The sequence below is a fragment of the Arabidopsis lyrata genome, assembly GCF_000004255.2.
Source record: "Arabidopsis lyrata subsp. lyrata unplaced genomic scaffold ARALYscaffold_1, whole genome shotgun sequence".
NCBI classification, from domain to species: Eukaryota; Viridiplantae; Streptophyta; class Magnoliopsida; order Brassicales; family Brassicaceae; genus Arabidopsis; species Arabidopsis lyrata.
The window spans coordinates 7,815,117-7,836,130 of record NW_003302555.1 but is presented as its reverse complement, the minus strand read 5'-3'; the positions used below and the strand labels follow the sequence as shown (position 1 = coordinate 7,836,130).

At 37.6% G+C, this 21,014-nt stretch overlaps 6 protein-coding genes across 10 annotated transcripts; 3 read left to right on the top strand and 3 right to left on the bottom strand.

Moving 5' to 3' along the window:
• Positions 1-91: 91 nt before the first annotated feature.
• LOC9329070 (LON peptidase N-terminal domain and RING finger protein 1) lies at positions 92-4,841 on the bottom strand. The gene is made up of 18 exons (XM_021011958.1): positions 4,474-4,841; positions 4,230-4,331; positions 3,763-3,845; positions 3,504-3,588; positions 3,326-3,412; positions 3,153-3,214; positions 2,872-3,062; positions 2,724-2,784; positions 2,438-2,615; positions 2,055-2,093; positions 1,901-1,962; positions 1,761-1,797; positions 1,551-1,600; positions 1,224-1,290; positions 1,064-1,142; positions 606-685; positions 449-517; positions 92-357 (listed from the first exon to the last, which is right to left on the bottom strand). The coding sequence occupies exons 1-18, from the start codon at positions 4,540-4,542 to the stop codon at positions 298-300; spliced, it is 1,461 nt and encodes a 486-aa protein (XP_020867617.1). The 5' UTR covers positions 4,543-4,841; the 3' UTR covers positions 92-297.
• An 834-nt stretch (positions 4,842-5,675) lies between these two features.
• On the top strand, positions 5,676-8,459 carry LOC9329069 (chaperone protein ClpB1). The gene is given in 6 exon segments (XM_021014111.1): positions 5,676-5,748; positions 5,751-6,244; positions 6,246-6,348; positions 6,451-6,632; positions 6,736-7,358; positions 7,433-8,459. Coding segments are annotated over 6 exon segments (1,965 nt in total). The 3' UTR covers positions 7,923-8,459.
• Positions 8,460-9,027: 568 nt separating this feature from the next.
• Positions 9,028-10,755, top strand: LOC9329068 (PLASMODESMATA CALLOSE-BINDING PROTEIN 3). Its single transcript, XM_002892960.2, has 4 exons — positions 9,028-9,216; positions 9,601-9,840; positions 10,170-10,203; positions 10,369-10,755. Exons 1-4 carry the CDS (start codon positions 9,165-9,167, stop codon positions 10,604-10,606), a joined length of 564 nt encoding a protein of 187 aa, XP_002893006.1. The 5' UTR covers positions 9,028-9,164; the 3' UTR covers positions 10,607-10,755.
• A 128-nt stretch (positions 10,756-10,883) lies between these two features.
• On the top strand, positions 10,884-13,224 carry LOC9326354 (phosphoserine phosphatase, chloroplastic). Its single transcript, XM_021011962.1, has 8 exons — positions 10,884-11,092; positions 11,432-11,668; positions 11,841-11,973; positions 12,060-12,167; positions 12,394-12,487; positions 12,615-12,764; positions 12,849-12,902; positions 12,985-13,224. Exons 2-8 carry the CDS (start codon positions 11,443-11,445, stop codon positions 13,108-13,110), a joined length of 891 nt encoding a protein of 296 aa, XP_020867621.1. The 5' UTR covers positions 10,884-11,092; positions 11,432-11,442; the 3' UTR covers positions 13,111-13,224.
• Positions 13,170-15,114, bottom strand: LOC9326353 (glycine-rich RNA-binding protein 6, mitochondrial). Of its 2 annotated transcripts, none has more exons than XM_002890245.2 (5): positions 14,845-15,114; positions 14,282-14,415; positions 14,103-14,171; positions 13,911-14,017; positions 13,170-13,525 (listed from the first exon to the last, which is right to left on the bottom strand). In XM_002890245.2, exons 2-5 carry the CDS (start codon positions 14,403-14,405, stop codon positions 13,349-13,351), a joined length of 477 nt encoding a protein of 158 aa, XP_002890291.1. In that variant the 5' UTR covers positions 14,406-14,415; positions 14,845-15,114; the 3' UTR covers positions 13,170-13,348. The 2 variants fall into 2 exon arrangements, with proteins under 2 accessions (XP_002890291.1, XP_020867623.1); XM_021011964.1 differs by lacking the exon at positions 14,845-15,114 and adding an exon at positions 14,592-14,826.
• Positions 15,115-15,207: 93 nt separating this feature from the next.
• Positions 15,208-19,925, bottom strand: LOC9326352 (protein LONGIFOLIA 2). 4 transcript variants are annotated; one of them, XM_021011951.1, is made up of 5 exons: positions 19,839-19,925; positions 18,789-19,007; positions 16,515-18,364; positions 16,303-16,423; positions 15,208-16,200 (listed from the first exon to the last, which is right to left on the bottom strand). In XM_021011951.1, the coding sequence occupies exons 2-5, from the start codon at positions 18,925-18,927 to the stop codon at positions 15,383-15,385; spliced, it is 2,928 nt and encodes a 975-aa protein (XP_020867610.1). In that variant the 5' UTR covers positions 18,928-19,007; positions 19,839-19,925; the 3' UTR covers positions 15,208-15,382. The 4 variants fall into 4 exon arrangements, with proteins under 4 accessions (XP_020867610.1, XP_020867611.1, XP_020867612.1 ...); XM_021011952.1 differs by lacking the exon at positions 19,839-19,925 and adding an exon at positions 19,622-19,832; XM_021011953.1 differs by lacking the exon at positions 19,839-19,925 and adding an exon at positions 19,293-19,611.
• Between the last annotated feature and the right edge of the window lie 1,089 nt (positions 19,926-21,014).

The following is a 21,014-nucleotide window of genomic DNA, read 5'->3' as shown; positions in this document are numbered from 1 at the left end:
AAAACAGTACCAACTTAACAAACTGTATCTAAAAAGGGATATAATTTTCAAGAATCTTTCATTTTTCATTTTTTTCTTTTTTTTGCTGCAGTTGCATCATGAAGAATATGGTAATTAAGTAAAATACACTGGCAAACAAAATCCACAACAATGGATCCGACAAAGGATGATAGTGATCCTACATGGATCTCTATCTTATGTATTCCTTTAATCATGAATAATGTTTTTGTCAACCTTCTTATGAACAAGTTTATCTCTGTAGTTTAATCGGCAATACAATGCCTTGATGATGCTAGTTCATTGCATTCTGCATCCTCTTTCTACTGATCGGAGATATATCAGCCCGCGCTTTATTCTCTGCAACAAGAAGTTTCAACAATCAAAAGAAAAGGACTGGTAAAACTATGAGATTTGTCGAGGCAATCTATACTAGCCGATAATCAAGTACCTCTCCCGTATCCTGAAGCCGAAGTAGTTCCAATCTTTCTGAAGGTCTCCTATCTGTCAATGTAGCAAGCTGAGGCAAAAGAACTCATTGAGCAACAATTCAACAGAAATGAATATATATGGCAAGAGTTGTGTGTTTTGCTGATAAACAACATTACCCAGAAACTGAAGCGTTCAGGATCTTGAGGCGTTGGTATCATAGATTCAACATTTAGAAGTATTTCAAGTCTTCTTCTGTCTGTAAAAGCAAAGAAAAAGGAAAAATACTAACATCATGTCTAAAATAATATGAGTATGCCAGTGGCACAACTATCAATCGATTACGGTCATAAAACAGAAGCTGGTAACTATTAGAGTATGAGATAGAGATCCAACTGCCGTGCAAATACTCAATACTTTGCTCTAAATCAATCATAAAGACAATTGTTGTTGATTCATAGATAGTTTTATTAGACGGTCGGGAAAGACATTGATAACCAGAGATTTGAAAGAAACAGCAGGTGAATTATTGGTCTATTGAATTGTTTTACTTGTTATAGGCTTATAGCTAGGCTGGAAATATCAGAACTCATGAGTAATTCAATTCCCTTTCTCAGCTAAATGAATAGCTGCTTACCTCCTTGTCTAGCTGCTTCCTTTGCTCTATCTAGCCATGAACGAGCAAATGATGCTGCGCTGGTCGTCAGGTCCCGCAGCTTTAAGAAGTAACAAAGAAAGATGATGAAAAAAGAGAAAGGAAATAAATTCACTCAAGTAACAGCAGAGAAAAATCATACATCTGCTTTCCCTTGCTCGCTTTGTGGTGGTATATCTGTCACCCATTCAACTTCTGCAACACGATACCTGAAAAGCAAAAAGGGTAATAAGAAGCTAAACATTTTTGTGTCTGTATATGCTGAAATGAAAGAACGTATATGAAACAAAGTCAGACGATCGTGTTCACAAGAAGATCCAAAATTAAATATTTGATCTTCACACAACTTGAAACATAAAGGAAAAATTTAATTTGGTAACATGTATATCAATCACATCCGACACGAAAACGGATAGATTGTTTAAAAAACATGCGAATATTATCAAGTGATCAAAATGACAAAGCTTACCCATCTTGATCCCATGCTTTTACAATGCGGCACCTTCTATGGCTTTCCAGCTGCAGAAAGCATATACTAAGTTAATGATTTGACAACTTACATATGAAAAGTACCCCAAAACTATAATTCTATAGATTGACTATGTTACGGCATCAGAGATTTAGTCGATTAGATCTAAGTAATATGGGTTTAAGAAGAAGTAATGAAAATGATATTCACCTCCAGGACAAAACGCCCATCCGGGAGTGGATCACACCTGTGTAGTTCCAAAACATCAGCAGACTTTGTGTAAGTTATTGTAATTTAAAATCATCAACTGAAGGACATCAAATATCATCAGAAAGAAATAAGCAACAGACTCTGTGATTTCAACTTCGCAAGCAACATCCACGGGAGAACCTGTCGCAGAATCAAGAGCTACCTATGGACATTGGAACGGGCAAACCTTACTAGTTAGGAACCTTTTACGAATGTATAGTGAAGAAGAAAGAAGAAAAAGGACATAATACCCACCATTCCCATCCGATGATTTCCTTCCATTATTCTTCTCACCTGTTTCAGTCAACACATATTAATCAATGTGCTTAGTGCAAACAGTACTACTGCAGTGGATAAAGTGGCCATAAAAGTTTCCATCTATTAGCGCTCATTTAGAGACCACTTTCTCTTTTCCTCACTTCACTTTCTTGGGTTTTTTTCTTTTCTTAAAATGAGTGTCCGTGTCTTTATGAAGACTTTAAAATATAAACAACAACTTGTACAGTTTAAGATCATTTAAAAAATTTGTCAAATCGAGCCGAAACAATCTTTACACTAAACGAGTATTCAATCTCTGCAAAGAGTAGGCCACTTAAGTTCTAAAATGTACATAACCGAAAAAACTTGTAAGAACTCACCATTAGTCGATATCGTGGTTCAAATATGTGAAGAGACAACTTCTGACAGGGGATGATCACATCCATGACGAAAAGGGGCATACTTTCATTGCCTAAGTGGACCAGAGTGTCTTGCTCTGATTTCCTTTCAGCATACTCCTCTGGAAAGTTTTTCTGTATGATGTTATTCAGTGTCACACTGCCAACACATAGTTGCTTCAGTAGAAATTTTTTAAAACACACGCTACAGTTACATATTTAGTAGCATGGAGCTATAAGGAGAATAGAGAGAGTGAAAAAGATTTACCTGACAGCGCATGTTCTTGGGGTCATAAAAATGACAGTTCGACATAGCGGACATTTGTTGCCTAGATTCCACAAAGCATTAATAAACAACACAATAGTAAAAGAAGAAGTTTTCCAGGAGTTAACAACAATCAACCATATAAACCCACCGCGATCCATTGACTGAAAGAGGCATGATCGGCAGAATGTATGCCCACATGGAGTTGTAGCAGGTTCGTACAGCAATTTCAGGCAAACAGTGCAATCAAAGTCATCAGACCGCTCAGCCTTTCCATGGGTTTTACGCATCGAATTAGGCATCACTTTCTCCAATTCCTGAAGATTGGATCGGAGAGGATCGCTTCATGCGATCAGGAAAATTCCAAACTTAAAAACGACACATTCAGTTAGGCATCAATACATAATAAAATAACAGTACACATAGATGTACCTAAAGGGATCAATCTGTAGACCAGAGAGGATAGTGTCACGTGCTACCTCATATCTTTCTAGCTGCAGAATATATTAAAAATTAACACATGTGACATGAAGTAGACCGAGAAACTCTTGATAGTACATTGACATAAAACAAAATGAATCTAAAGAGAATAACTCAGCACATACCAACATGAGGGCACAAGCCTTTGTATTATATGACTTCACTGAACTGCTTTGAAGATTCATCAGCTTATCAGCATCCTTAAGAGCAAGCTGCAGGAAATATCAAGTTTTCTAGGATGAGTCAGAAGAGTCAATGAATTTCGCAATTGCTAGTAACATGTTAAGCAACTAGAATACATACTTCCCCAAGCATCGACATATCAAAACCATTCAGAGGTTTATATTCAGAAATTGATGCAGATCTCTGCTTCAGATATTGGCCAAATCTATAGATAAAAAGGTTGAGAGATGGAGATAGATTAGATTATGTCAACACGGTTAAATACTTCTAAACTGAGTAAAAAGGCAAAACTAGTTACACAATCCAATTGCTTATATTGAAACAACATGACAACTCCGTTGGAAGTAAAAAGGACGGCATCGGGTTTGTGAAACCTTACCTTATATAAGCAGCACTTCTATTGCCAAGAACAATAGGGTCAAGGGGTTTAATAGAATTGGCCTTTGAATAACTGCTAATTGCCTGGGAAAATAAGAAGCTATGTTATTGGCAAGAACAAGAGATTTATCCGTCTCATTTGGGTTTCAGCATCAAAGCTTTAAACTACCACGAATTTGCAGAATATTCTACTGTTGATAAGCAGTTATCGCCAGTTCAAAGCCAGAATTAAAGATGTTATATATGACTAATGCAACCAAGAAACTATTCCACAAGTAAACTACACCAAGGAGCTACAAGATATCCAAACAAACAAAAAAACATAGCCCAAATCAGTTTTATTGAAGGAATTAACACTATGTATCACCATGTTTTGCTACATATTGACTCTTTTAGTCTCAAGAACCAATTTTCTCACTACTCTTTTATCTCAGGCAAGCCCTAAATAAAGATCAAAAGAGCTGTCACCTCTTCAAAGCGTGACTCTTTGAATGATTGGTTTCCCTTCTCCACAAGTTGAAAAACCTGATTGTGTATATCTAAAGGTAACGAATTGTCTGCTTCAGTGACCTGGAAAATATCAATCAAGCAAGAGAATTGAGACAATAACCCTAACGAAAATCTCAATCAACAATCGGAAAATAGAACATGCATTGCTAAAATCGCAAACACTCTTTATCGAAAAAGCAATCCCAGTAATCGGAGGACTCACCAGACCGTAATTTTCGACATCATCCAAACCAAACAAAGTGAATGCCGGAAGAGAATCTTCGTTCGACATCTGAGTGATCGATCAACGGAAGAAATTCCAGAAAACTGAAAAAGGTTGAAACTTTGGGGAAAGAAATTGATGATAGCAAAGAAAAAAATTGACTATCGTGTTCACTTCTGGGTCCTTGGTTTGCAACCACGGATTATAAACCTCTACGTGGTTATTCTCTCTCCAAGCTTCACACTTTTTTTTTTTCTTCAATCTCTCTCTCTCAGCTCAGTCACTAAAGGTGAATCCTTTTTGTTTGCCAATCTTCTTCTTCCTGATTTTTGGGTCGGAACACAAAGCTCACCAGAATTCTTTGCTAGATTATTTTACATTTAACAATTTATTAAATTTCGTTACATTTTTAGTGGAAACGAGTCGAACCAATTATATAATTAACTAAACTCATTTTTAGTAAATTTTATCTTAATCCTACTTACCAGGTGGCATTTTCACTTTTATTTATTTACTTCAATTATTTGTAAGGTACAACCCAATTTCTCAAAAGGTAATACAATTAATAATTTAATAGTAAATTTTACATTTTAGCTTAGTTTTTGGCTAAAATAAAAATTAGTTCTATTTGTAATTAAGTTTTTCTAAACGAAAATTTTCTTTATGTTTTTTTTTATATATGAAAAATATATAAAAACAACTTAACTTGATCTATTTCTAAACCAAAAAAAAAAAAAAAACTAAAATTACAAGCCTTCAAAACAAAATTACATGCTTGATCTATTAAAAGATCTGCATGCATCCATTGCTGATCCTAGTTTATGGTCAAAAACAAAATTTTGCAGAAATTAAATCCAACAAAGAAAAAAAAAAAACTCGCTAAAAATTCGAGTCCGTCTAGTAATGGAAAATTATAATCCATACAGTAGGAGTTGATGTAATTCGTTACTAATGTAGAATTTCTAATTATTTTAGGGGTCAACTACTAATGTAGATGCTCTTAATTTCTAAGATACGTAGATTTCCTTTTCTGATTCTCTTCTTCTAATTGTTTCTACAAAACAGAGAAACTCTCGCGGAGAAAGTTGTCTTCTGACTCTTCTCCTAAACCAAAACACAAGAGCTTCTTAACCTAGGAGGAACAATATATTGATTCGTCTCTCTCTCTCTCTTGGTAGTCTTGTGTCTATCTACTACAGAGAATGTATAGGGCTTCATATCATGATGGTTTGAAAACTTATGGGAGAGATTTGATTAAACAAGCAGAGAAACTTGAAGCAGAGACAAGGAGATAAAAAGAGTAGTTAGGATTCTGTCAAGGAGAACGAAGAACAATCCTATTCTAATCGGAGAAGCAGGGGTTGGCAAAACTGCTGTGGTGGAAGGTTTGGCTCAAAGGATATTTAACGGAGACGTGCCGAATTTTCTTACTGATGTAACACTCGTTGCCTTGGACATGTGTGCACTGGCTGCTGGTGCATCCTACCCAGGACAATTCGAAGAAAGATTGAAAGATGTGTTGGAAGAGGTTAAGGAAGCTCAAGGCAAAATTGTTCTCTTTATCGATGAGATCCACATGGTTCTTGGTGCTGGCGGGGCCATAGAGGCTGCCAATTTCTTTAAGCCTATGTTAGCTAGAGGCCAGCTTCGTTGCATTGGGGCTACTACGCGTGACGAATACTCAACATATCTTGAGAAAGATGCTGCGTTTGAGAGAAGGTTCCAGCAAGTCTATGTAGCTGAGCCAAGTGTGCCTGAGACTATCAATATATATTCTTAGAGGGCTTAAAGAGAAATATGAATTACATCATGGTGTCTCTATCCAAGACACAGCTCTTGTTGTTTCTGCTCAGTTGTCTGCTCGTTACATTACTGGTAATTTCTTTATATATCATGCATCCTTGTTTAATTTATGTTATTCTCTCTCTCTCTCTCTGATAAGTTGTTATATGTTTTGTGTGTGTGCTTATTAATTAGGTCGAAAATTACCGGATAAGGCTATTGATTTGGTTGATGAGGCTTGTGCATATGTAAGAGTCCAGCTTGATAGTCAACCTGAAGAAATTGATGACTTTGAAAGAAAGAGAATGCAGCTAAAGATAGAACTTCATGCCCTCGAAAAGGATAAGGACAAAGCCAGTGTAGCTCGTCTTGTGAAGGTAACTTATATTCTCGTGATCTTTATTTATATACGTTGGTCTGTTTTGTAGCTGCTTAATTGTGTAACCTATAATTTCCCTTTATATGTTTTTATATATGCAGGTGCAGAAAGAGCTTGATGACTTGAGGGACAAGCTTCAGCCTCTTACATTGAGATACCAAAATGAGAAGAAGATAATTGATGAGATTCGCAAGCTTAAACAGAAACGGGAAGAGCTCATGTCTGCTCTAAAGGAGGCTGAGAGGCAACATAAGCTCCCTAGAGCTGCTGATCTAAGATATGGGGAAATTCAACAAGTGGAATCTGGACTAGCAAAACTAGAAGAGAGTTCTAAAGAGAACCTAATGCTTACGGAAACTGTTGGGCCGGATAACATTGCTGAGATAGTGAGCCAATGGACTGGGATTCCAGTGACTAAACTTGACCAGAACGACAAGGAGAAGCTAAATTCTCTTGCTGATAGGTTACACCAGAGGGTTGTTGGACAAGACCAAGCGGTGGACGCTGTGGCTGATGCAATTTTAAGGTCGAGGGCTGGACTTGGACGTCCACAACAACCCACTGGTTCCTTCCTCTTCCTCGGTCCAACTGGTGTTGGCAAAACTGAGCTAGCTAAGGCTCTCGCTGAGCAACTCTTTGACGATGAAAACCTTTTGGTTAGGCTTGATATGTCAGAGTATATGGAAAAATACTCGATTACTCGACTCATTGGAGCATCACCTGGGTAACTTGCTAGACAACTCCTATGTGGATCAAATGCTATAATGGAAACTCACATGATTGTCTTACTCTTTTTAGGTACATTGGTTATGAGGAAGGTGGACAATTAACTGAAGCTGTGAGGAACCGACCTTATTGCGTTGTACTATTTGATGAAGTTGAAAAGGCCCATGTTTCTATATTCAACATACTACTTCAAGTGCTAGACGAAGGAAGATTAACAGACTCGCAAGGGAGGACAGTCGATTTCAAAAACTCAATGATAATAATGACTGCAAACATTGGTGCTGACCACCTTATCTCAGGCCTTACAGGTGAAGTGACAATGCAAGTGGCTCAAGACCGCGTGATGAAAGCTGTGAGAAAGCATTTTAGGCCAGAGCTACTAAACAGATTGGATGAGATAGTGGTGTTTGATCCTCTGTCGCATGAGAATTTGAGAAAAGTGGCTCAGCTCCAAATGAAGAATGTTGTTATCAGGCTAGCTGAGAAAGGTATAGCTTTGGATGTCACAAATGATGCATTGGACTACATTTTAGAAGCTAGTTACAACCCGGTAAACCTCTGATCCCTGCTTCTCACTTAAAAGTATGTTATGCTTAAGTTGTTAAATGTTGTATGATTATATATATATATATAGGTGTACGGTGCTAGACCCATTAGGAGATGGCTGGAGAAGAATGTTGTCACAGTCCTGTCGAAGATGATTGTGCGAGAAGAAATCGCTGAGAACTCGATTGTGTACATAGATGTAAGCGCAGTAAAAGCTGGTCTTGTCTACCGAATTGGTAAGACCGGAGGTTTTGTTAATAAGAAGTCAAAGAATGGTGCACAAAACAAAAGAAAAAGAAGTCAAAGAATGATGAAGGTCACATCGTGAAGAAGATAAAGATTGAAGAACGATGAAGAAAGATTGGAAGTTAATCCATATTGTTTTAGACCCTAGTTTTTTGGTGTTAGTTTGAGTTATTCAACTATTCTACAAATAGTAATCTTACGTAATTTATAGTCCAGGTTAGGACGTTTAGAATTAGAACAATCCGTAATTTTGACTATTTGATATAATAAAAGTACTTTCTTCAATTTGAATATTTGGTTTTGTGAATTAGTCATTTGATCTTGTTTTTTAGCCTCATCAAAAGAGTGAATCTTTTAGCCTCAACTTTTATGTAACTATAGAATCGTTGACTGATGGTTCCTATTAACTGGAAACAGAAAGAATCCAACGGCTATGATGGGATTAAATGATCCACCGCTCGATGTGGGAAGGATCCAACGGACATAAAAGGATTGGATGGTACGAAACAGATAATGCCGCACGGCTACACTCACTCTTCATAACCTTTAGATGGTGCGGTCATTAATACATATTGACTATGAAAATTAATTTCCTTTTTTGTGTAGATGAAAAATGTCTTAGAAGAAAATATTTTTTGGAGCTACCTTAACTAAATAGTAGTAATGTAAGCACTAAAGGCTATTTTATTGGCTATTATTATTTAAAATAAAACAGTCCATTCTTTGCTCATATAAATATAGTTGAGTATTTCTTTTCCCATTTTCTAACTGATTATGTATTTAGGAGTAGAAAGACTGTAATAAGTAATAAGACATCATTTTTCTGCAGGATCTAAGCAACAAAAAAGGCATTTCTTTTTCACTGTCTTCAATGCAGTGACTCTCTTTCTCTCTCTTTATTCACACCTCTTGTTACCTTCAAAACCTTCTCTCAATCTCCTCCATTATCCTTCTCCTTCTCTCTTCCTGCAACTAGCTGAATCCAAAAGTGCTTGGTTCTGGTACAGCGACCATGGCAGTTGTTGTTCTTGCTGTGATTTTGTTGGCCATGGTTGGTCACTCAAGTAAGAATATCTTCTTCTCTATTCAAACCCTGCAAAGTTTAAATAAAATAATCCTTCTCTGTCTCATATAGATCCTCTTCTTTTCTTTTGACGGGAAAAAGATTCTTCTTTTTTTTTCGTTATTTTCTTTCTCCCACTCTGTTTTAGAACAGAACACAGTCTCAAACTTCTTAGCTTTCATAGTTTTTAATGAAATTTTCCACAAATAAGGGCCATTTTTGCTTTTACCAATACCTTCTTTTCATAAAAAGTTGTTTCCTTTTTGACTGTGTAGTTCAACAATCTTGTTCCCTCTTGAATTACACATTTAGGTTCCATTTCACACATTGTCAGTGAATGAGATTCGAAGAATGGTCATGAAAGTGTTTATGTATGTATGTATAGGTGGGACATGGTGTGTATGCAAAGAAGGGTTAAGCGAAGCAATGCTGCAGAAGACATTGGACTACGCATGTGGTGCAGGAGCTGATTGTGGACCCATTCACCAGACCGGACCTTGCTTTAACCCTAACACCGTCAAGTCTCATTGCTCCTACGCCGTCAACAGCTTCTTTCAGAAGAAAGGTCAGTCTCCGGGCACTTGTGACTTTGCTGGCACAGCCACCGTCTCAGCCTCTGATCCTAGTGAGTCTCTCCTACCAACTTCTCCGCCTTTATTCATTTTAATTAGTGCAAAAACAATTTGTTCACCTTTGGTAACTTAACTAGGTAAAGTTAAAAGCAGTAGTTGAAAAATGGAACCCAACTTGAAAGCAAATCAGAAAGGATAGTTTATATTAATCTTAACTTCACATGTTTCAATGTGAATGATATGATAAATAAAGTATCCATTATCTTATTATATAGTATCACACCTCAAGATTCTCCTCTATACAGATTTGAAACTAGATTGTGGAACTTATCTCTATTTTTTATAAGTAACTAACTCTTGTATCATTGTGGTCTTATGATAGGCTACACAACTTGTCCTTTCCCTGCAAGTGCCAGGTACAGATCGTTCTTTCTTTCTTCACTCCTTATTTGTTGTTTTGAAACAAGAATTGGCTTTGATCTTGAGGCTCGTTGCACTCTAGCTAGATCTTTGTTTAGAGCTGATTGCTACAATCTAAGAGATGTGTTTGTATGTTTGTTGTTCTATGCCATTTAATGCAGTGGTAGTGGGACAACGACTCCAGTGACGACAACACCTTCGACAAGAGTCCCTACAACAACTAATACAAGACCCTACACAATCACACCATCAACAGGAGGAGGTCTGGGAATACCATCTGGAACAGTCGGTATTAACCCGGATTACACAGATCCATCCTTTGGATTCAAACTCCAAAACCCAAGATTTGGAGTCATAGTCTTCTTCACTCTCTTCTTACCCTTCTACTTGTTTAGCTAACTAAGTGATTAATGGGATCATGTGAGTCGTGTGGGTCTCTTTCTACTGTAATGATGGAATCTTTGAAGAGAGAGACATTGTTTTGTTCCATCTTTGTCTGGTTTTCCAGCTGTTTCCCACTTGCCTCTGAAAAAAAATTGTACATGAGACATATATATTTAAGGCTATGTCCACCGGAATGGTAACGACGGGGTAACAGAACAGAGCAGACACTTACCGGTCTGAATTGACTGGCAATGACTAACCAGCCAAACCAAAACGAAACGTAAAAGAACAACTTTGACGGTTTAGTTAAACTAATAAAGGGCAAAACTGTCATTTTGACGGTTGATCCATGTTTTCACCAACCAAACAACACTCTTCTCAGTGACTTTTTTTTTTTTGTTTTTTAATTATTATTGATCGATCATCCAAAGCAGCAGCCGAAGACGACCGCCGGCGATTTTTCCGGTTGGTAATTGTTCTCGTCTGATCTTCTTCCTCACGGTACAGATCTCAATCGTATATCGTAAAGCTCTCTTTCTGTTCGGGTTTTGATGTTTCGGTTTCTACTTAGCCATTTGATAGATCACGTGGATTCCCTCTACATCCATTGCATCCAAACGTTACATTGGATCTCGTTCACTTCTCAGTTTTTTCTGATGAAATCTTTATGAGTTTGATTATCTGTTAGCTAATTCGACCAAATTGTGCGTCTTTGTAAATTTAGTTTTTTTTTTCTTTTTCATTTCTAAGATTCATAAAATGTCTTCCTTTTTTTTTTTTTTTCCCCAGATGTTGTGAGTAATTATTCGACACTCTTGTTTTCTTGTGGTTTGTTTGCAGCTCCTGTTTCAATGGAAGCAATAGCTACTTCAAGGGTTGTGCCAGTTCAGCTTCCCTGTAGAAGACAGCTCTCTTCACTTTTTGCTAATTCGTCTTGCATTGAGTTAAGGAGATATCCTTGTAGAGGTCTTGTCTCGATCATGCACCATCCCAAATTGCTTCGTCCAGTGACTGCTTCTGTGCAGCCACAAGAGTTGTCGGCTTTGGGGAACGAAAGCAACGTTGTTCCTTCTAAAGGTAAACTACTACTACTCATTGCTTTAGAATCTGTTGTATTTGGATTTAGGGAATAACATCTGGTACATGGTTGTGCAATTGAGAATTCTTAGAAACTGTTTTGAGCTTTTCAATTGTTTATAGATTGCTGAGTTTCTTTCTACTGTTGGTTGTTGGTTTTATAAATTGCTAGAAATTCTTGATCTTTGGCGAAGTGTTGAAGCGGTATGTTTCGATGTGGATAGCACGGTTTGTGTGGATGAAGGTATTGATGAACTTGCTGAGTTTTGTGGAGCTGGAAAGGCTGTTGCTGAATGGACTGCCAGGTTTGTGGTCCATCTCAACGCATATATATGCTAAAGCTCTGATGAGTTTTTTTTTACGTAAACATATCGAGTATTGCTTTTCTTAGAGCGATGGGTGGATCTGTTCCATTTGAAGAAGCTCTAGCTGCAAGACTTTCTTTGTTCAAGCCTTCTCTTTCAAAAGTTGAGGAATATCTCGAAAACAGACCCCCGAGGTATTGTTTTTGTTTACAGTTACTTCCCCTTGATTCACTCTGCTAAAGAAATCGTTTCACAAATAAAGATAGATTTTACTTGTAAGTGTTCCATTGGCCCCAGTTCTTGTCTTGAATTAGACTTTGACCAATATAGAGGTTAACATCTAGCTTGCTTGATTCTCTGCATAAGTCCAGATTGTTTTCTGAAATGTGTTTTAATAGTGTGTTTCTTTGGATTGTGTAGGCTATCCCCTGGCATTGAAGAGTTGGTCAAGAAACTCAGAGCCAATAATATTGATGTCTATTTGATATCTGGAGGTTTTCGACAGATGATCAATGTACTCTTCTCTCTCTCTCACACACACCTGTTTCTTCATATTCTTTACTATGGCCTAATGCATCAATTCTTGTGTAGACTACTCAATCATGGTGATAAGGTTTTGAATGAATTTCTTTTCACTGTAGCCTGTAGCATCGATTCTTGGCATCCCTCGGGAGAATATCTTTGCTAACAATCTTCTATTTGGAAACTCCGGCGAGTTTCTGGGCTTTGATGAGAACGAACCTACATCAAGAAGTGGAGGCAAAGCCAAGGCTGTGCAACAAATACGAAAGGTTCATCGAACGTTATTAATTTGCAAGCTACATATCTCTTGTTAAATACAACACTTTGTACCAATGAGACTTGGTTCTTTCCAGGGTCGTCTCTACAAGACTATGGCCATGATTGGAGATGGTGCTACTGATCTCGAAGTAAGCTATTATCTACTGAGAATTTGCAGATAACGATGAACTCTCAAATACTGTCTGAGTGACTAAGGTAATTCACTTGCAGGCACGTAAACCTGGTGGCGCAGACTTGTTCATATGCTACGCCGGAGTTCAGCTTCGTGAAGCCGTTGCAGCAAAAGCAGACTGGCTTATCTTTAAGTTTGAATCTCTCATAAACTCATTGGACTAAAAGATAGTGATTATTCTCGTTTATCTAAACTCATTATTCATATCTCCAAATTTGTACCCTTTTTTTATGAATTTGTGTGAAATACCATTGAATCAACAAATGTTTTTGCCAACTTTAGCCGCTTGATATGTTTGTTCAAACATCAAGAGCGTTGTTATAACAAAATAGTGGTCTTTGTGAAGAGAAAATTAAACCACAGACTAATCAATCTTGGTGGTAGACATTCCTGGATGCCCAGTTAACGAACAAAGCCATAGCCACCACCACCAAATCCACTGCGACCAAATCCACCGCGACCAAATCCACCACGACCACCACCATAACCTCCCCTTCTTGCAAAACCACCCCCACCCCCACTGCCACCACCACCTCCTGAATCAGCTGGACTCACTCCAATTATTCGCCCATCAAGCTCCTGTTTAAGCAGGAAACTCTATAAATGGCAGATTGACAAATCAAGCAAAGAAAGAAAGAACAATCCCATTGGTTTCTGAAGCAGTAACATGGTACCAAAACATTACTCTTTCTGTCTAAAGAATTGAGATAAACAAAGCAATAAAAAGAATGGTTTAATTTCGCATTCTGATTCTTTACGAAAAGTGTTTATTATCAAACGAGAGAGACAGGAGTAGCATTACAAGCTAGATGACAAATGATAATATACAGACTACTGTACTAGAAACAAACTTATGTGACAAAGTCAGAAGATTTTAAGGTGTGGAAAGAAAATAAAGTGAGAGAGAAATTAGACGCATGGCATGATATTTAGCAACCAAAAGAAGCCGGAAAATTGGTATCACCTTATTATGCATACATTGCATTGCGTTATTAGCATCTTCGATCGAATCATATGTTACGAAACCAAAGCCCCTTGATAAACCACTTTCACGGTCCAAAACCACCACCGCTGCGAAGAGCAAAGAAATATTTTAGTCAGCAATGAGAAGAAAAAACCAATGGAAAAATGAGACAGCTGCAAAAACGATAGCTACCATCAACAATTTTTCCAAAACTGCCAAAAGCTTCTTTCAAGAGCTCCACATCAGTAGCTGGTGAGAGGCCTGGAAAAAAAGCACCATATAACAGAATGAGACCCTTAAGACCACCAAACACTCAAAAGAGAAAACTCTCTATGAAGAATCAAGAGAAAACAGAAGTTTTGGAGTCTCACCTCCAACAAAGAGTTTGGATGGAGTTAATGAAAGATTGCCCTGTAACATAGCGTTTGAGGCCTGCAACGCTCTAGGCTGCCTAAATATGTTTCCAGCCCTACTAAACAAACCCATGTAATGCATCTTCTTCAATCTGTAAGCACATTTTCAAGAAGACAAAATCAAAAAGAACAAACTTTAGAATGTAGACAGATTGGTGATCGATCACAAGGTGAAATCTTATGGAGTAGATCTGTTTCAGACATTAACGTTTTCCGGGTAGAATCAAGAAAGCAGTAATCTATAAGAATCGAGTCAACAAAAGCTTACAACTTTAACTCACTAATCTCGTTCCTGATGAATCCATCTATTAGCATCACTCAGAACAGAGAAATGAAACACAGACAAAACACATGTAGGATCCAAATCAAATTCTCGAGTTGGTAAGAGACGCATAGACAAGGAATTGAGGGAAATGAAGCAACTAGAAAGAGAAAGATCTAGCAAATGAAACTTTCAGAAAATACGATCGAACTCGGAAATCAACAGAGAATTTTACGCGAAAGCAATTGATTTTACACACCTTTTGGGTGAATGATGATAATCTCTGGGTAGTGAGAAACCCCCAACGTTTTTCAATTCTCTCGCTCAGTAGTGGAAAAACCCTGACTTTATTATGTAAAAGAAAGACTCCGATTCGTGAAGATACAATCTAGACCGTTGTTTATCGTTTTGAGTTGATCTTGACCGTTGATTCAGCTGATCGGCGACGAAGTTGTAAAGCTAGCTTCTTTTTTTTCCCCAAAGTTGAGTTTTTTTTTTTTTGTTAAACCCCTAAAATCTCGTTTCACTCTCTTCTTCTCAAATTGAGTAATCCCTAAAAATCTCTACCATTTTCGAACCTGATGAGATTCATAGGAAGTCAAACTAGAACGAAACCATTTGATGGATTCTGTTAGCTTCTGAAGTTTTATTGTCTTAATGATTAACACAATGTTTTGGGATATGAATAGAGAATATCATATGGAGAATGTTGTACTATTGACTTGTAAATTTGTAATATATATATATACGGCTTTAGAACACAGAGAATCAGAAAGACGACTTATATAAATCAATATCTACTCGTCAGCCAAAACCATTTTCTGTCTCCTCGAGTTTCCTTGCAGCCGACCAATCTCACCGTGCACTATCTCATTCACCAGATCTTTGAAGAGAAGCCTCTCCATGTCAAGCACTACACCAGGGATTGCACCATCAAAGTCTGTCCATTTCCCAGATCGGATTGCCATATCTTCATCCAATATACATTTCAAGAAATCTTCTTCTTCTTCTTCCTCCAACAAGTCTTCTGATCTCTTCTTCGCTTGCTTTTGTAGTGTCTCTATCTCTGAACATAGTTCCTTCAAGAGATTTTGTGCACTTAAGACCCTCTTCCTCGTTTTCGCTTGCTTCATCCATGGATCTACATTGCTCTCAACAAAAGGAAGCTTCTTCACGAGCATTTCATTAACAGCATCGAACACAAGTTTGCGGTTGAGCTTTTCGTTGCTGCTACTGCTGCTGCATCCTTTAGTTTGCTCAAGAACAAGGAACAGCTCCGGATTGATTGGGTGGCCTGAAGGGTGCAGTTGAAAAGTTGTTAATCCTGAGCCAAGATCTCTGAGGAGAAGACCAGAGGCTAAAAGAATCTCGGAAATGTATCTGTGATCGGTGTTAGGATCACTGTTCTCGCATAAAGATGCAATGTAATCTTGACTGGTTTCGTCATGGCTAGAGTTTAGTCTTCTTAGCTTTTGAACCAAATGCTCAACATTCTGAAGTTTCTTTCGGTTCATCTCTGGCGAAAAGCTGGTTGTCGTCTTTGAGAAGCTATAAGCTGGATTCCACTGGTCCTCCTCGCAATGTTCAACACCCAAGTCAATAGGGCCATTAACACCTGTTACAAGATCAATTTCCAAGTCAGAAATGGAAAGAATATGATTGAAAACATAAAACAATTTACTTTTTTCCAATAAAGATGTATATAGAGATGTCTTACTGCCTTCACTAGCTTGGATTTTCACAGGAGATGGTTTGATCTCTCTGTAGATTTCTGCATTGAGAACAGAAACTGGACTTGGATGTTCTGATGATCCATCACTAAACGTTGGACTGGACTTCTGGGTAAACAGAAACAAATGTGTAGAAAATTAGCAGTTGAAATTTAAAGTACCAAACAATTTAGCAGTGGTATGAGAAACAGCAACTCACATTCTGTATTAAGTTAGAGACTACAGCTTTGGCTGCCTCTATTACAGATGGACTCTTTCCACCATTTTCGATACTCACGGGGGCTTCTGTTTTAGTCCTAGATTTATTGCTCATTTGACTTAGTTGGCCATCATTTTGTTGCATGCTCCTCTGATCCCTGGGTCTACTACGTCTACCACCAGGAGAAGTAGTAGATTCCACGGGTTGTCGGTTTATTTGTTTTCTTAATTTGCTTGAATCAGATGGAGAGGCTGGTGGCCGAGAACGCTTGTCTTTCTCATGCTTCATCCGCTGCAATTTTGGACTTGTAGGTCCTGAATTCTTTGAAGTGCTTTCTTTGGAAACCTGAGAAGACCTCACGTTTCTGCTGCTAGATATCTTATCAGAACTGATACATGGTTCAGCTCTTTGGTTTCCAGGACTACGATCTTTTGCTGCCTTTCTACTTGTTGAACTTCTTCTAGCATTTGCAGGTTCTTCTCTACAGGTCTTGTTAAGACCGGATAGACTATGAATGGGAATCAATGATGATGAAGGGATACCAGATTTTTCAACAAGTCTGGCAGGTTTCATTATCACAATTGGGCCTCTGATATTGGATGGCATCACCGGGTTTCGCAGGTCTATTGAATCATGGTTAGAAGTTGTAGAATCTGCCAGTTCGTAATCTCTTTGAGCTTCCAAGTTTGAGCATTGTGGTTGCTTTCGAGTATCAAAGAGACCTTTTGATTGCATTGCCTCTAATATATCTTTAAGAGCTCTGAGATCCTTTCCCGAATGTTTTAACTCGAGATCTTTCAATCTTCCCTCCATTGACTGCGACAGAGATTTCACAGACCTGCAGGCTTGCTTTTGAGAAAACCGGTTTCTATCAGTTTGCTTCCAAGGAGCTGGTTCAATGGGATATCTCAAACTTGATAAGGGTTTCATAACAAATTCAGAGCTTCTCCATCTTGGAGAAGAAGAAGAAGCAGCAGGGTCCTTACCTAAGCTTCTCGGTGAGCTAGGAGAAAACCGAAGAGAACGGTTCAGGCTATTTTCCCTCAATGATCTTGAGAATGGATCACTGTTATCATCAAACATGTTGAATTTTTCTCTGTTCAAAGGAGAACTTGGTAATGTTTCCAAGCCCATTAGCTTTGCAACAACACTAGGAGGCCGTTTCGGGCTACCTGAAACTTTGTTCATGCTAGAGCTTCTGCTAAAACTTTCAGAAAGCAAATTACCTGATTTGAGATCAATGTGGTCTCTACTGTCCAACGAAAGCCTAGGCAACTCTTTGAGCTTCTTCCCGGATTTCGACTTTCCGCGAGAATCAACATAGTAACGGGATGTATCTTTCATATCAACCTCATTGTAATAATGATGAGATGTTTTTCTAAGTTTGGCTAAAGCTCTGCAGGACTCATTGAAATCGACAGGCGTGGATTGCTTCAAACCATAGGGTCTTGGAGAATCCTCTCTTCTGTTTTGCCTACATACTTCAGAAAGCCCTCTAGCTTCTCTATACATAGAATCTCTAACAACATCTCTAAGGTCAAGTCCCATACGTGCACCACTTCCTTGGCTCATCACTGGATCACTTGTAGGAGATTCTGGAAAAATAACTCGGTCATCCGCAGAAATCTCAAACTGTACTTCTCTGTTGACCTCAGAAGACAATGGGGAAAATGATGAACACGACGATGAGAAAGAAACCCTTGAAGATTCTGTTGATACCCTTGTTAGTTTCTCACTCGACCCATTTCCACTAATAAGGTTTGAGTCTTGAAACTGAAATGCTGATCTGTGCTGACATATTGCATCAACAGAGCCTCTTTCAAAGTTGATACTATTGACATGTGCATTACCTGCAAATAACATCAACAAAGTTTGATGATCTTCTCAAAATTCTCTTTACCAATAAACCCCTCAACATTGCAGATTCTGGAAACTTCGAGAGTCTAAGATTAAGAGAAGTCAAAAGCTACCAAGAGAAGCCACATAAAACCCAAATCCATTTTAACAAAAACTAACAGACATTTCACAAACCAGAGCAAAGTCAGATAAGATTCAGCAAAGAAAGCACAAACCTTTTTAGTCCTCACAGAAGAATCAGACAAGACCTTTACAGTTCATGAAGAAACAGAGCTAAAGAAGAAAGAAGATTGAAAAAGACATACTTATAAAGAACGTTTGTAACAAAATATGGCCATGTACAAGTCAACGACTAAGAGACACGATCTAGAACATTAAGCATTTATTTATTAGTTAATTTTATTGGATTATGATTACCTAAAGTAAGACTTTGACGCCGGCTTGTGAGAACATGGTGGCGATCAAAGATTTGGAAAATCCCATTTATACATCCAATTTTCTTCTGCAGATCCGAGTTTTCATCTGCCAATGTATGAAGAAGAAGCTTCGCAGCCATGAATGGTGAAAAAAGGAGAGAATTTGAACTCTTCCCTCTGTAGTGACAGTGTCTACTCTCTTTTGTGCTTCCAGTAAATCCTAATTTGGGAAAAACGTAAGCTTTCGTTATTTATGCATCAATAGCAACCACCATGGAACGATAAATGATAATGACGGCACTTGCCAACTTTCATATAATTCCAAAAAATTCATCATTTTTATCAAGAATTCAGATTCCAATAAAATTGGCTCTGACAAAGCTCATTGTGAACGTCATTGCTCTCCAGCTAAATTACAGCTTACAGCTTAAATCCCTATCAACGACAAATGAAAAAAATCGCATTTTCTTAAAAACGGTAAATTGGGTACTAAAAAAAAAATCACCTTTTGGTCTCTACTCATAGCAAAAGTTCAAAACTTCAAACAGTGATCTTTGATTCGATTTCTGATTCAGAATCAAAAGTTTTAAGTCTAGGCTAGCAGAAACCTATGAATCTATTGAACCTTATTTTCAACACCTAGATTCCCAAATCCCACTCAACCCCAAAAAGAATAAGACAAGCTCCATTATTACAGAACCTTTTGTCGGAAAACTTAATATTCCAGAAGAAGATCACTGTGAATCAGAGAATGTACATTCAAGAATCTCACTAATCTAAGGAAAAGAAAGAAACCGCCAAGCCAAGAAGAAGAAGATGAGAGAATAAAAGAACCTCTGCAAAATGTTTCTTCTGGTTCAGCTCAGAGAACAAAACAAAAAGACAGCCTCATAAGAAAGAATTTGTTGGTTTTGTTTGTTTGTTCCAATCCCTCACTCTTAAAGACTAAAAGCCCCAAGATTTTAGATTATCTTTAGTAATAATATAGAAGTGATGAATAATAAAAATAGAAATGAGAGAGAGATTGTTCATGAGAATTGGAGATACAGACGCTTTCTCTCAAATCATATGAATCCATGTGGGAAGGAAGTAGGATGTGATTACTTCTTTAGATGTCTCCCCCTGCATGTGACTTCTGTCTTCTTGTTTAGATTTTCTCAAAATTATCCTTCTTTTTATTTCTTCCCATTTTCTTAAATACATTGCAAAATAAAGGAAGTCAAAGTAAATGAAAAATAAGTTTTCTTCTCTATGTTTACATGATCAGAAAAAACAAAGATAGTTGTTACATGAAAATTAAAAAAAAAAAAATTGTTTTAACTGTATAAAAATTTTACATGAAAACAGGTTGACATAATCACATGCTAATCATCAACAACGAAATTAGTTGGATATGGAGGAACCACATGCTTTAGTAGTTTGGATTGCCAACTAGGACTAGTTTGACTTTTCTTCTACGTTATCTCCAGATTTTGATTTCCTACTGAATTGATCAACCAAACTCTAGCTCTAGAAAGAGTAAACAGGGACTGTGTGAATACTGAGCCAGAGACTGTCAAATATGAACCAAACAATATCACATTCTATGAAAAGATTAAAGATGGTTGGGACTCTTCTTATCAAAACACCAAGAAACTCAGTATGTGAAAACCTTTAAATGATCAAGGGTATATAACCAGTTTACAAGAATGACTCCAGAATCTAAAATAAACCATTTTTTATGACAATTAAGCGAGTTCATTGTACAAAAAAACTGTGAGGGAGGAAGCATAACATTGCTTGCAAGTTAAATTAAACCGGAAAAAAGAAAAAACGAAAATTGCAGAGAAGAAGAAGAAGAAGAAGAAAAAAAAAAACTAACTCAGAGTAAGCTCCTCATCATCCTCACCAGTCACCATGATAATCTAACTTAGATTCTAAATTAAACCCACCCTATCTCCAGACTAATGTACAGGAAAAGAAATGATGTTGTTCATGCTGTTGTTCCTCTGTCTATAGCGGAGAATCTCTCATCTGTAAATTAAATGCTCAAAACGAAGAGAGTTAGACCCAACTAGTTTTAGATGCAATGGCTTCTTCTGCTCTTCTGTGGCCTAGTGATTCAATCATAATGACTTATTAAAAAGAAGTTAGCCCACCTTTGTATTTGTAGCTATGACTCTCCAGGTCCGGTCTTGGTAGCTCTATCATCTATCATTATCGCATTTCTAGATTCTAAAGACGCTTC

Excerpts from the sequence above, each read along its gene's own strand:
- LOC9326353 (XM_021011964.1), bottom strand. The coding sequence starts at position 14,638 with ATGCTAATAGATGGATTCATCAGGAACGAGATTAGTGAGTTAAAGTT. Across the intron at positions 14,172-14,281 it reads ATCCAAACTCTTTGTTGGAG|GCCTCTCACCAGCTACTGAT; the intron begins GTGAGACTCCAA and ends CTTTTTTTCCAG. Across the intron at positions 14,018-14,102 it reads TTTTGGAAAAATTGTTGATG|CGGTGGTGGTTTTGGACCGT; the intron begins GTAGCTATCGTT and ends TGCTCTTCGCAG.
- LOC9329068 (XM_002892960.2), top strand. The coding sequence starts at position 9,165 with ATGGCAGTTGTTGTTCTTGCTGTGATTTTGTTGGCCATGGTTGGTCAC. Across the intron at positions 9,217-9,600 it reads GGCCATGGTTGGTCACTCAA|GTGGGACATGGTGTGTATGC; the intron begins GTAAGAATATCT and ends ATGTATGTATAG. Across the intron at positions 10,204-10,368 it reads CCTTTCCCTGCAAGTGCCAG|TGGTAGTGGGACAACGACTC; the intron begins GTACAGATCGTT and ends CATTTAATGCAG.
- LOC9326352 (XM_021011951.1), bottom strand. The coding sequence starts at position 18,927 with ATGGCTGCGAAGCTTCTTCTTCATACATTGGCAGATGAAAACTCGGAT. Across the intron at positions 18,365-18,788 it reads GCGTCAAAGTCTTACTTTAG|GTAATGCACATGTCAATAGT; the intron begins GTAATCATAATC and ends TGTTATTTGCAG. Across the intron at positions 16,424-16,514 it reads TCTCTAACTTAATACAGAAT|AAGTCCAGTCCAACGTTTAG; the intron begins GTGAGTTGCTGT and ends CTGTTTACCCAG.
- LOC9326354 (XM_021011962.1), top strand. The coding sequence starts at position 11,443 with ATGGAAGCAATAGCTACTTCAAGGGTTGTGCCAGTTCAGCTTCCCTGT. Across the intron at positions 12,168-12,393 it reads CTCGAAAACAGACCCCCGAG|GCTATCCCCTGGCATTGAAG; the intron begins GTATTGTTTTTG and ends TGGATTGTGTAG. Across the intron at positions 12,765-12,848 it reads CTGTGCAACAAATACGAAAG|GGTCGTCTCTACAAGACTAT; the intron begins GTTCATCGAACG and ends GGTTCTTTCCAG.
- LOC9329070 (XM_021011958.1), bottom strand. The coding sequence starts at position 4,542 with ATGTCGAACGAAGATTCTCTTCCGGCATTCACTTTGTTTGGTTTGGAT. Across the intron at positions 3,846-4,229 it reads AAGAGTCACGCTTTGAAGAG|GCAATTAGCAGTTATTCAAA; the intron begins GTGACAGCTCTT and ends TTATTTTCCCAG. Across the intron at positions 3,413-3,503 it reads ATATGTCGATGCTTGGGGAA|CTTGCTCTTAAGGATGCTGA; the intron begins GTATGTATTCTA and ends TATTTCCTGCAG.